Source organism: Physcomitrium patens, chromosome 6 (genome assembly GCF_059467195.1).
Source record: "Physcomitrium patens ecotype Gransden chromosome 6, ASM5946719v1, whole genome shotgun sequence".
NCBI lineage: Eukaryota > Viridiplantae > Streptophyta > Bryopsida > Funariales > Funariaceae > Physcomitrium > Physcomitrium patens.
Genome location: NC_143415.1, coordinates 5,749,719 through 5,763,991, shown reverse-complemented (window position 1 = coordinate 5,763,991; position 14,273 = coordinate 5,749,719). Strand labels below are relative to the sequence as shown.

General features: G+C 34.7%; 1 protein-coding gene and 1 long non-coding RNA gene across 2 annotated transcripts; both read left to right on the top strand.

Annotated features, from left to right (window-relative positions):
* Positions 1-1,068: 1,068 nt before the first annotated feature.
* LOC112283399 (uncharacterized) lies at positions 1,069-3,450 on the top strand. Its single transcript, XM_024522018.3, has 3 exons — positions 1,069-2,060; positions 2,337-2,493; positions 2,620-3,450. Exons 1-3 carry the CDS (start codon positions 1,384-1,386, stop codon positions 3,112-3,114), a joined length of 1,329 nt encoding a protein of 442 aa, XP_024377786.1. The 5' UTR covers positions 1,069-1,383; the 3' UTR covers positions 3,115-3,450.
* Positions 3,451-12,779: 9,329 nt separating this feature from the next.
* On the top strand, positions 12,780-13,092 carry LOC149989118 (uncharacterized). The gene is made up of 2 exons (XR_016503492.1): positions 12,780-12,843; positions 12,957-13,092. It is a non-coding gene; the product is annotated as an uncharacterized LOC149989118 (long non-coding RNA).
* The last annotated feature ends 1,181 nt before the right edge of the window (positions 13,093-14,273 follow it).

The following is a 14,273-nucleotide window of genomic DNA, read 5'->3' as shown; positions in this document are numbered from 1 at the left end:
TCTTCAAAATATAAAAACCATACTATTTATATTTATAGACTATTGCCAACATTTTTTTTAGTAATATATTTTTAAATTTTTATTAAAATAGATTATAAGTGATAAAACATGATATTTAAATTATATAATTTTTAATAATCATGGATTTTAATATTAAATCAACATATTTAGATTTTTATTTTAGTTTATAAGTAATATAATATAAATGTGTGTTAAATAATATTATATTATATAATGTTTGTGTGCAAATATATATATATAACTATATATAGTTATATATAGTTATATATTTTTATTTTTATTTATGTTTTTATTGCCTTTAAAATAAGAATTGTTTAATTGATACTATAATATTATCATAGTTTTAAATTTAGAATTAATCAATTTTTACTTTGTTGTTAGATTATTATAAATATAAAATTATAAGATAATCATTTATATATGTATATGTATCACTTATGTATTACATTCTTTCAAGATTTAAAAAAATAAATAAATAAAATAAAGTAAAAAAACTAGTCACTACATGTCAAATTATCTATGCAATAATAAGTTTGTGATGCACCGTTAAGACCAAAAAGAAAGAAATAATTAGATTTTAGATTTGTTAATTTATAATTTAATAGTAACTAAACATATTGTCTAAATTGATTGTAATCTTCTTTAATATACCAATTTAAATTTCTGAAAGTTAAATTTATACATATATAATTCATTTTTACATTTGAAAATTGTAATAAGCTTATAATCATATATCAAAGCCATTCTTAAGTTTTTCTACAAAAAAAATCAAGCTCATAATAAGAAATAAAAATCAAAAAATTAAATATTTATAATTTTCATTAGTTAAAAGGAAATCCCATTTAATCCAATTTGATTAGCATAGTGTTTTTGCCTTTTAGTCAGGTCCAGGTTGAATGTAAAATGTATCAATCTTAGCATAAATTACTAATATATATATATATATATATGAAGAAAAAGAAATCACATCAGGTGAGCAGAAAAAGCTTACAGAACGTCACAATCTTGTGCTAGATTTGACTGGCACGGAGCTGCTTCCTTGTCTGCAGTATTATTTCGCTCTCTCTCTCTCTCTCACCATCATCGCAAAAGCTCTTACACTTAATTGCTGTTGCTGTTGCTCTTGTTTGTGGACTTGGTTTCTCTGCTAGGAAAGTTGAGAAACAGACACAAGGTTGTGACCTCCATTCAGGGCATGTATCTACTACAGCTGAACCCATTTGCTGAGATCATTAGGCAACGACGACAAATAGACAGACAGGCAGACGGACAGAACCCCAAGGGTGTGATGAATCAGTCTTGAAAAATCTGAGAAGCGAGAGCGAGTGTGAGAGAGAGAGAGCTGCGCAAGTTGGCGTTTTGATGGGGTGTGGAGGTCTTGTAGCAATGACGATGGTGGTTCGCGTTGTGGGTTTGTTGGTGACAATGGTGATAATGCAAAGTGGTGGTGCGACAGGGGGGGTGAGAGAGAGCTTGATCAAGCCTGTGGTGGAGATGAGGTGTGAGTCCATCAATGGAACTCGGAAACGTGAATTTGTGACACGGGCGATGAGCTTCAAGCCGGGGACGGTGCACAACTTGTTTTTCTTCGTGGATGCGCCGGAAGGCAGGTTTGCCACGCGCGATTTCCTGGCGGAGATGGTCTTGGAGGACGCCACGACACCCGTGCCTCTGTATGATACTTATCTTCATCACTGGTTGATGTATGAGTACGCCGTGCCGAAGAACGACAGCGATGCTCACAAGCACGATCTGATGGAGGAGCTTCAGAGCGATCCCCTGGGACAATTGAAGGTGTCGGCGAGGCACAAGGACAGGAAGAGACTGACGGAGTACCCCGGAGCCCCCGATACTTGGTTTCTAATTCAGCAGTTCGGAGTAGGCGCGGAGACAAGGCACACCAACACTAAAATGCCTGCTCCATATGGATTCGAGGGCGGTGATCGGTTCGGCGAGGATTATGAGTCCGTGTGGGTGTTGAATGTGCATGCTATTGACACGCGTGGGGCGATTTCCAGGATGTCCTGCACAGAATGCAGGTGATTAGAGACAGTTCGTTTCTATCTTGAGAGAGCGTGTTTACGATTTTCATGTACGTATGGAGGGTCGTGTTACAAGTTTTCTGCGTACAGTGGTATGCAATTGGACATCAGGGCAAGAGAGACAATGTTTCAGGAACTAAATTACGGACGTTGAGCTTTAGACGGTGGTTGTGTCCGGTATTTTCAGCAGCTAAACCGTAGGCGGCCGGTATTACATTAGTGGGAAAAACTTCAGCTCTTGTTTTCTCTACTATCGCTCTTCGTTTTGTGCAGGTGCGATGTGTTCGATTTCAATAAAACCGGTGCTGTGATCCTCCCAGAAGGATATCACGGAGGTCTTGCCTGCTGCCATGACGAGACTCATTGTCTCGTGAAGAATGAGTTCCAAGGAGAGACCGGGATGAAGCTCGCGAGGAACCTTCGATTCAGAGTTGAGTACCAGTGGGCTCTTGTCTTCTTAATCTTGATCACGAATGATACAAAGATATGCTAATGAAAAATCATTTCGTGGGGTCGTGTCGAGGTTTTGAAGGTTTGGTTATTTTTGTTTACGCAGTATACATGGTCTTGGACACCATGGGACGAATGCGTCCAGCCTCTCACCAACGTGCGCTTGGACGTTACTGAGATTGGGTTCGGGGAGCAACTAGAGTACGAAGTCGGCGCTTGTGAATCTAATGACCCCAATGACGAAGTCTGTATTGACACTAAAGTCTCCTACCAGAGATCACCCGTAAGTGGACCCTTGATCTCTGCAGTCGGTCACTTTCATGCCTCAGGTATTAGTGCATCCATTTGGAGCAAGGACGGCACTCTTCTCTGCGAATCTTTGCCCATTTACGGCCAAGGACATAGCGTTGGAAACGAATCTGGCTACGTAGTTGGAATAACCTCATGCTGGCCACCAGCTGACACAGGGGTGCCATACTACATCACCAAAAACGAGATGCTTAAGTTTGTTGTGAAATACTCCATGGTTGACGGACCCCACACTGGTCTTATGGGGCTCATCAACTTGAAGATTGCCACTGGCAGAACCGGCCTTGTTTGAGAGTCTGTTTGGTCTGTTCCCAACTCGGGCTTGAGAATTTCAATACAAGCATCTTCTTTCACTTTTTGGTATTCCGATGAGAGTAATATTGCCGCTCGTAATTTATGTCATTGAAGTTCGAAGTGCAGAGATTCGCCAAGCTTGTGTCGTCTCGTCTGTTCGGTGGCAGGAGTATTTGGCACTTGCACAAGGGGAAGATTCTGTCTGCTGCTTCAGCACAAGTGTCGGTATTCATGAAATTGCACAGGAGATTAAAGCTTGTAAGGTCCTATTACACGATGCGTACTGGTTTGGTTTCTGTGGATTTTGCAATAAAACCTGGTTGTTTTATTCCCAGTCTCGCTTCTTTATAAACCTCTCTGCGTAACAGTGGCGATCTGATCATCGTGAGAGATATCCGAGCACAGTGGCAGTTAACTGCCGAAATAGTTTCAGTGTTATTTCCTCCAGAATCTAGTCCACTCTGAATCCATGCAAACATAATTTTCCTCAGAAACCATCTGAATGACGAAAAATATACTGCTCATGTTTAACCTTCTCTGGATTAAACATTGAGGTTTGGTACCCAGCTAGTGTAAGAGAAATAATACACAGGAACCTAGAGTCATGTAAGCTAACTGCTTCGTATAATAACCAGCATTAAGGCACTTTAGCATGTGAATTAGTCGACCTGCATTACTGAATTATGTGCAGCACCACACTACGGACGCGCATCATCCAGAGTGCTTCTCTAGCACGTGGAGGGTTTCGCGTCTCCCCCATCGATTCTCTGTGGACGAACCCCAGCTAAACATAACTTTTGCAGTGAAGAACAGTTGTGAAGTGTGAAGTAGGTGCTCTGTTTTGAAGGGCAAAGTAGGAACTGTGCTGTGGTATCTCGTTCTCTTCTGCAGTCTTTGCAAAAAATAATTGAACCTGATTTAGTATCCATATGTGTGCAACTCTGAGCTGTGGATTTTGTGTGGTCAAGTAGCGTTGAGGAGGACGGTGCGTTGGTTTTCTCGATGATATCTTATGCCGCGCTCTACTTGATTACTTCGAGTTTAAGGAGTTCGAAGCTGGGCCATGTCTTTACTTGTGGTATGGCTTAGTGGAAGGTTTTGTGCGAATAGGTCTTTGTTTACCTCACAAAAGCTGATGAACTCTAACTATTCCATGTCGACGTAGTATTTTTCGAAAGCCTAGAGTTTGAGAAACAAAGTTTGCCGATCGATCCGACAGATGACAACGTTCGTTTTTGCTTCTAGAACACACTCAGGTGACATTATTATGCCTCCTGAACACAACTGGCGTGAACCTTCCTGCGTTATGCGAGATGCGAGTCTTGATATGCCTCAATTTAGCGACGATAGATGGTTGAAATGAGTGAAGAGAGTTAAACTTTGAAGGTGAGCGTTTGAATGACAGGGGCGCGCTGAAACTGCAGTAGAAATTCGTTTCCCCCGATTGACTGCTGTGGAAAACATTTGCATATTTCACATGATATTTCCGGCAATCCTGTGTTCGTCCTATTCTATTTTCCCCCCCAACTCCATATTTTGACAGTTGAAAAAGCTGGTTTAGGTTTGAAGGACACGGATACACTTGACCAACCACCCTTGAAGGAGACCCTGTTCTGAAACTCTGGCCAGGATGGGGGTCTGGTAGCAATTTTCCAGTTTGTAAGAAAGTGTACAACATGTATGGTGTGACTGATGAAAGGTAACGGCAGGGTTACTGCTAACATCGACTACCAAGGGAGGTCCAAACAATGAAGCAACTCTGCTTACGTCCTGAACCACACATGCAATCAAATGCACTCGACATAATATTCAGATTTACTTACCCTTCTAACATAGCATATGTTCCCGTTACCGGACGCTAAGAAAAACTCCGACGATGAGAAGGTTGGGCAGTGGTTTCAGGGCTCATTGAACCGGTTGAGATAGCACCGAAGCTTGACAAGTTGAAGGCATAGTCAAACCAAAGCAGCATAGGAGCTGATGCCAGCGGTGGAAATTGAAGGCTCTTGAACAATATCTATTTGAAATTACATGCAGAACCTACCAAATTTGATGTAGTTGTCGTTGCGCAACATGTCAGAGATTTAAGGCTGTCACAAGAATCGAAAGTAGTTTAGGCTGTTAGAATCGACGGCTACTCCCCGACAACAATTAAATATTGTGTTGTTATGTGCTAGATGATGCATCAGATTTACATAGAAATTAATAAGTGAAATCGGGAGGGTGAGTAAAGCGAAGCCGACCTACATTATTCAAAGCAGCCACGCCGTGGCTGCTTAGAATAGATAAATACAATCTCACTGGATTACAATTCGTTTCAGAAATTTTGAAAAGGGAGGTTCTGAATGAGAGGACTGGAGTTGCTTCCTGGCTACGACTTCACAGCGTCCCAATACTGCTCTAAGACAGCGAAGAGCTTTTCTGAACCTATTAACGTCAAGGCTCTTGTCTCATGTTCGATTCTTGAAGATCATCGTTTAGGGCTTTACAGCTTTCCTTTAATGGGTTCATTATTCAAAATTATAGCATCTGTATTATCTCTATTTCAATTTCATCAAAAGTCATGAGGTCGAACATAGATTCCTGAGAAGGATGTCACGATCAACAACTTGAGTCTAGTTACACCTGCTTGAAGTAGGATTAAGCTGCAGTACAAATTGCCGCCTTAACCAAGGTTTTGATAGAATACCTCACACCATATGCATGCATGTGTAATCTCTCGTCTTCTGCCGCATGATCGGAAATCGACCCATCTATAGTTTACTAGAGGAAGGAAATGAAGAAGCGATCACCAAGTTTTAAAAAACACTGTTGCGATAGCGGCAGCGGAGACCGTCGGTTGTCTAAAAGACAAGTGTCGTGACGTTCGTGTGAACTAAACATGAGAGGTGGTTTAGTGAAATAAAGTGGCGAGGAATACCCTTTCAGTTTGAGGAACTTACCGAGAGATTAATCTGTATTCTACTTCATTTTGTAAGGATGCTGACCCCGTAGATTGATGGAGCATGTTTTACAGCCGAATATCGCAGTTGACGATCCTAGTGTTTGTTGAGGTGATCGAGAAAAATAGGTGGTTAAGGAAGATTAAGGTGCAGACTCTGACTCATTCTAAGAGAGCGGTTGTCAGTGGTGCATGCAACCTGTTTCTAAACTAGGCTAAAAATGAGACGTCAGAGCAAACATCGAGTCGGAGGGGCTAGAAGACAATACTTGGAATTGAATTGAGACTGCTGAAACACTAGGATGAGTGCGTGATTTTGAGTTATTCGTTGTGGTCTTGGAGGCAGATGGCTGGGATGTATGAATGCAATATTGTACATAAACCGCAATTTGTGCTGCAAAGTTGCATCTGTGAGTTCAGGCATAGGACATTCAGTGTCACATTGTCTTGCGTGAATGTCTCTACTTTAATAAGTCTGGAAGTGCAGCGAACGACCAGAAAACGGAAAACACATCAGTGCGTTACACAGCAATCACATCTCTAGAGTCCAAAACCCCAGTCGGGGAATTCGTATTTATTAGCTCAACTCGAAATATACTACTAGATAACGAGGACAAAAAATTCAGGTCCAGAGGCCTCCAACCCTACCTCAGCGTAAGCTAAGTTTAAACCATCCTGCACAGATTAACTTTTGACTCCCTCCAACCCACCCTTGTAACCTAACTTACAGTGGTCAAGATTGGTACAGTTTGAGCTATGGACTTCAAGTCCTAGTTAGAAAGATTGACCAAGACAGAAACCCACTTAGAAGCTGACGAAAAAGGCTGAGCTAGCATCTGATTCTCGAAAATTTTCAGAGCAATACATAGGGTGTGTTTGGACCAGATTATTTCCGTCTGCAGTCTTTGCAGTTAACACACTTGATTAGATTCGATTTGATTCGTCGCACATGAACCAAAACCTCGAATAACATTTATAGAAGGATATTGTTTTGAACTGACTCGGTTGAGACTGCCATTCATGGTCCGATAATGAAAGCGAGACCCTTGTTGAAGCCAAACTTTTCTTTTAATAGTGTTAGACCATCATACATTGTCAAACAATGAGAGTCTCAGGGCCTGCTAAAAATGCAACCAAACTACCTCTGCTTAAACGAAGTAGCTTCACCTGCCAACAACACAGGCTTTGAGAGGATAACTGCAAAACAAACGTACTGTGAAAAGTTTTGCCAGGAAAAACAGAACTATACAACTATCCTCACATATGACCAATGCTAAAGGCTAAGCTGTGCTAAGTCTTTGTTTGCTTTAAATCTCACCTTGTTACTAGGTTGTGACAACAAGAACTCAAATGCCAAGCTCCCAAAAACATATCCCACAAACAACTAGTAAATACGACCCAACTGAAGTCAAATAGTTCACGTTCAAAGTGCATTTCATCAAATAGGTTGAATATCTCCAGAGCTTTTGTCCCTAATCCCAAACGTGGTTTTTTGTTTTCCTAATCGACGATCGTCATTAAACTGAGCCAAACGACGTTCATGTGATTTTAAAGAGCTCGCTCACAGCGCACTACACTTCGCAACAACAAAGTAGGTCATCATCGATCGGTGCTTTACGTTTCAGTTCAGATTCATGTTTTAAAAGAGAAAAAAATGAATACCTCTTGAACAATCCCGAATATCTGAAACAAGATTAATCCCGATAGATCTGATTCGAAGCGGCTTGTCAGAAAGAAAAAGTTCGTTCAATAGAAGATGCATTTTCAGGGGCTAAAGCGCAACGTTGGTTTTCTTTTCCGGGCAGAATACATGCACATCAAGCTCAAACGTTCTCCAGAGCACTACTGTACATCAAATCAATGGAGCCCGAACCACTCGACAACCCCAAACCCATCCGTGCTAGGACTTTGATGAGTACCATGTCCACATCGAACTGGTACAGTTCAGCAGGCTGCTCCGCCGAGATGAGCAAAGACTAATTCGCAAAATTTCACACTAAGCAATCCCACAAATTATGAGATACATCAATTTCTGGAACTAAATTTATCAACATTCAAAAGGAGAATATGCAGACCAGCAAAATAAGTGCAAAGAAAATCCACGCACAGGTCTCTTCGGCAACACCAAACCGCGCAGCTACCCCAACAGAGGGCTGCAGACACAAAATGGCACCAAATCCGCCCAATTTCGTTCAAAAACTTGCTTGCCCTGAATCTACGAGATGAAAAGCCAATAAACGAGTCGACCAAGGAAGGTGATAAGCTTCAGCCAAGCACATCTGCTACGAGTAAGCTCAATTTTGCGAGGGACCCCACATCGATTACTTCGGTGATGACATCGTAACGCCGTGCCCTGCTCGTTAAAATGCAAGGACAGAACGGTGCAGGAGCTTGCGGGCTTCACGTCTAGACCTACGAAGCTCTTATCTGGGCACTGCAAGTTGACAGACTCGTGAAGCGCAAGCTGCAGTTTCAGAGCAGCAAAAAGAACCTGACAAGTATAAAATTCAACCTAAAACGTATTTGAGCGCGGTGTAAACTTTAATCTCCCATGTTTTCGGTGGTATCAAAGCAGCATGCAAGCTCACAGACGTGCCATTGCCAACAAAGCTTCGGCACGGGCCTCTCCAACAACGATATCTGTAGCTCCACAGCAAAATGCGAAACCCTTTCTGCAGAAATAAACAAGCATCGAGAATTTAATTATGGGGAACGCTGCTCTTATGCTTTCGCTGTCATGTCATTTATGACAGTTTGACCTGTAGTTTAACTGGAGGACCCAATAAAGCCAGGCTTCAAAGCCATGCATGCTTTTACTCAAGCAGCTGATAGAATTATGGTAATGTTCTATTAGTGTCAAACAAATAAATATATATAAATATATATATATATATATATATTTATTTTTATTTTTTTTGTTATGAAAGATTAATTCGGAACATGTTATACATGCAAGTTTGTCATTTTCAATTCAAAGCGGTTATCTCATCAAGTGGTTACTATAGATTTGGGTGATATTCCAATTTAATCTTTCTTTTTCTAGGGATTATTCATGTACATTTGCATGAAATCTACATATGTGAACATATATATACATATATATATAACGTAATTGTGGTTTTTGGCTAGCTATGCTGAGTTCTGCGTTGGCTTGATTGTGTAAGTTTTGTAATTGTGTGTTCTAAACCTGGAAAATTGCATTGCGTTTGAATGTTGATTCCTCATGAAGATGAACAAAGTCTTGCTTACCCTCATTTGTGGGCCTGCATTTTAATTTGAGTGCAAGGTATACAAGATGATAATTTATTTGATAGTGTTACATCAGTGTAATTTTGTATTTGAAGCCTATGGTAGTGTGGTTTTGTAGGTCAAGTCGAAGTAGAATTGTTACTTGTGAATTAAAAATAACAATGATAATAATAATAATTTAATGAGTTATGTCAGAATGATAATTTATTGAAGGGAAACTTGCATGTAATTCAAAAATAAAAATTTTACTTATTATTGGGTTAATTTGTTTTTGAATTAATAATATATTCATTGATTCTAACAAAATATGGGGCTTGAAAGAAAATAGAATAATAATGTACCAAGTACGTCAAATAATTAAATAACATAAAGTTATTTTAAGAAAGAAAGGATATTCTATCAGTTAGTGATGTTTATCTAAACATAAGTAGAACACAATCATGTTAATTTTAGGTATATATATAAAAGAAAATAATCTACTAGCAGGTAAAATAATTGTTGAGTCCTCATAACTTAGTAGAAGTAAAACTATATATTTATAATTTATAATTTTTAGTTAATACATGTAATATAAATGATAAAATCTTTATATTTTGCATAAACAATAAGAATTTGAATATTTTTCATTCAATATTAAAAAAAATTAATATCATTTATATATATTATGAGTATAGTTATTATTAATATAATAACAAAAAAAATTATTTTATTTTATTTTATTTTTATATTAAGGTTTTTAAATTTAAGATGCTTGGTAATTTGAATAATAAGTTAGAATTCATTATAAATTTGAAGAAATTGAAAATCTATAATTCTCATTCAAAAATTATTTATTGATTTAGAATAAGTTTTTTAAAAAAAACTACAATTAGGTTTTGCTAAATATTATTAAATTTTTTAAATTTTTTTCAATGATGAATTAGTTTTATTTCTTAAAAACTCACCTGATTAAAACACTTCGAGGAAATACATTAATTTTTCTATAAAAATTATAAGTTTACATAACAATTCATGTTAAATTATTATATGAAAATCTAATGGAAACAGACCAATCAAGTTTTGATTAAGAAGAAATAGTGAAAAAGACTGCAAAATAATAATATACAACAATGATTCAAAACTAGTCAAAATTTCTAAAAAGAAAATTTCCTGATTAAACTCAGAAGATGCAAATTATTTGATACTAGTAAATCAATTATATATATTTATATATATTTTTAAATATAATTTTATGATAAAATATAAAAATGTGCTTTATTATGATAAACACACGTATTTCCTATATGACATGAACACTGTTGTTCCTTGTTATTTGCCATAGGCCTGCCTGAAGAAGTGATATAGATCAAAATTTGAAATTTTATGTCAAGAATTTCCAAAATCGACTAATACTTTAGAATGAATTTCATATCAAAAAAATTGTATAAAAAATTATTTATATCTTTTAAATATTGCAATTTATTTGATCAAGGATGAACTTTCATTCTTAAAAAAAAATAACCAAATGAACTAAATTAGGGAACGAATTGAAATTTGTACCAAATCAACAAATTTCAATAATATACAGATTTTTTTCGATATGAAGTGTATATATCATGTTTTGATTCTAAAAAAATACTTAATTGATGGAAATACGACTAAATAAAATTGAAAAAAAAAAAATAGTGAAACAATATTGAAAAATATTATATGACAATGATCTAATACTAGTCATAATTATTGAAATTTTAACATTATTAAACTCTTAAAATACATATTATCTAATGTTAGTAAATAAATTATTAACTTCAAGAAGAAGAATCCAGGATACTATTTTATAATAAAATACAAGACTTTATCAATTTTATGATGGAACACGTTTTTTTCTCTAAATGACATAGACAATAATCTTATAATAATAAAGAAATATTTGAAATTAAAAAATATATATACATACATAGGATGATTATATTCATATTAATTGATTAATCTATATTTAGATGTATATAATAAAAAATAAAAAAATAATCAAAGATATATATATATATATATATATATATGTGTGTGTGTGTGTGTGTGTGTGATTTACTATGTTATTTTATGTATCTTTTGAATTTTCTAATATTCTAAAAATAAAATTTTAATTTTATTGTATACTAATTACTTTTATTTAGATTTTTTTTACATTGAATTACCTTAATCTTATTAGAAACAAATGTAATATAATTTAATAAATATCTTTTATTTTTTTTGAATTTGTGTTATTATAACCTTTGCAAAGTTATGGAAAACAATGGAATGGACATAATTCTATGTTGCTAAGTTATTCCTTGCTAACTTATAACTTTCCATAAGTTCTACTCTAAGTTGCTAACTGACCCCAGATCTTAATTGTGTGTGTGTGTGTGTATATATATATATATATATATATATATTATGAAATAAATCCAAATTTTCAAATTCCTAAATAAAAATCACAAATTTGTTGAATCTATAAATATTGCACACATTTGATAATTTTGGATGACTACATCTTTATTGTTTGAACTGAATAGCTACACTTTTTGCATTCATTTAAATGATGGAAGAAAAAATCTGTTTTGACATTAAATTTGTATTATTGTAAACTTAATTTTATAAAATGCACAAAGTCTACAGTGACAACACTGTAAAATTAAGTTTATAATATATTAATTTTACAGTGCGTTATTATATAGAATGCATTTTATAATGTTATCATAAACTTAATTTTATAAAAACAACTATGAATTTTGTGACCAGGAAGGAATTATATCTATTATTTTTCTTGCATAGAAGCTGTTTATGTTTCTTAGGTCATGAAGTATACTCTTTTCTTCACAACTCTTTTAAATGTCATATTATATATATATATATATATATATATGCACACATCATGTTTAATCAAATAATAAAAATAAATTTATAAATATTTTGGTGTTATATGAGATTTACTAATTTAACACCCAAACAATGATAATTCAAATCTAGTTTAGATTAACTCATAAAAAGAATGGCATCTACAATCCCATCAACACATACAAATCTATCATTATATACATATATATATATATATATATATATAGTTGTGTAAATATCATGTTAAAAAAAAAATCAAAAGCTATAAAAATATTTTTTTAGTTTTTCAATTATTTTAAATACAGAAGAACCTTGGAGCTACATTTATTCTTGACGTTGCAATGTTTTTTTTGGTTTTTTTTTATTTTTTTTATATCTAGATGGTATCTTCAATGCATGTATATATATATACATATGATCAAATTTTATTTTCTTCTTTAAATGATTTTTTTTGTGTAATTGATGTTTTTTCTTTTTAATTTTTATGAATTTGTTCTGTACCATTGATATCCATATTGAGATTATAAATTGTGATACAGATGACGTTTGTTTGAATTGAATTTTTTTTGATACACATGAATTTTTTACCTTCATTTTTTTTTATTTAGAAGTCATTCATATAAGAATACAACACAAAAACCAACTTGATCAATGTTTGAATTTCTTTGACATTCGCCTGAGGTTAATTTAGGAAACCCTCTTACTCTGTTGAAGTTTACCAGTAATCCAGTAATTGATTTATCATTTATAAATGTACGTCATTTGATTTTGATTAATTTAAATACAAATTTTAGGTTCTATGACTTATTGAAAATGAAAAATAAAAATTTTGTGGGTAATTATTGAAATAATACCCAAAAGAAATCTTACAGCTTGATTTTATTGAAATAAATAAATAAAATCTATGCAAAAGGTAATGGTTCCCCCTTATATGGAATATCGTCTGCATCAATTCATTGAGATAACTAAATCTTCATTCCTATTTTAATTAAAAAATTTAGAATATTACAATCTCAATTTTCTCAAATAGTGCTCATGCATGCAATAAAATTCACAGCATGAATATATCAGGATATTATTGATCTCTATTCAGGTTTTCAAGAAGTCAAATTGTGAATACACAGAAAAAAAGGCTTTAATTATTTTAATTGATATTACATATATTTTCAATTAATGAAAGTAAGATTTGTAAATATTTATTTATTATTATATAGAATGATAATCTATTAATAAATCTGTATCTCACCATCAATCATGGTCTTTTGAGTACATCAACAAAACCTTTGATGAAAAGATGATTATTTACATGATAGATTTGATTTTTGCTGTTATTTGAAGAAAAAAATAAAAATCAGTCACAGCATGTGTTATGTTGTTTCAAAATGTAATGAACTTCAAGCATTATTCATTTCAGTTCATTTAAGATTCCATGTTATTCCACAGCCACTCTTCTTCTTTTACAACACAACAAAGCTACTTGGGTAGACAAAAACCAAATTTGTTGAACCATATAAATCATGTAAAAATATTGCAAACAACCAAACATCCCATATTCTCCTCGTCTTCCTAAACCATACCATGAACACAAGAAATCTCAGCAGTAAAAAAGCTGATATCAATTTCATCAAGTGGCTTCAATTTACCTCAATGAAGCATCCACATAACCATCAAACAGGATATGAGAAACAAGGCTTGTACATCAACATCTTGAAAATTTGGGTAAAATTTATTTGTTCTTAAAATGGAACAAAAGCCACATAAACTGCATGAATGAGACTGGGTACATATATATATATATATATATATATCTATATATACAGAATCATATTGGATCTTTAATTAGCATTTTAAGTGGACAACAAATTGGGGCCAATTGGCTCAGTGATGCACAACAAGCATGAGAGAGCAGGGTGTGGATGAGTTGAGATTAAAAATGTTTCAGTGAATCCCTATGAACAGTTGTTCTGTAAATGGTTTGATGCCAAATATTCACCCTGTGATAATATATAAAAAAGAGCTCATAAAAGGTCACTGTCCTCAACTACCTGCTTCTCCATAGAGATGGCTTTGTGGGCCTGGCAGACAGACGAGTCAGGTAAGCAGGCCCTAGA

What these genes read in the sequence shown, in the direction of transcription:
- LOC112283399 (XM_024522018.3), top strand. Translation starts at nt 1,384, where the DNA reads ATGGGGTGTGGAGGTCTTGTAGCAATGACGATGGTGGTTCGCGTTGTG. An exon ending in ATGTCCTGCACAGAATGCAG is followed by an intron (nt 2,061 to 2,336) that starts GTGATTAGAGAC and finishes CGTTTTGTGCAG; the next exon opens with GTGCGATGTGTTCGATTTCA. An exon ending in CGAGGAACCTTCGATTCAGA is followed by an intron (nt 2,494 to 2,619) that starts GTTGAGTACCAG and finishes TTGTTTACGCAG; the next exon opens with TATACATGGTCTTGGACACC.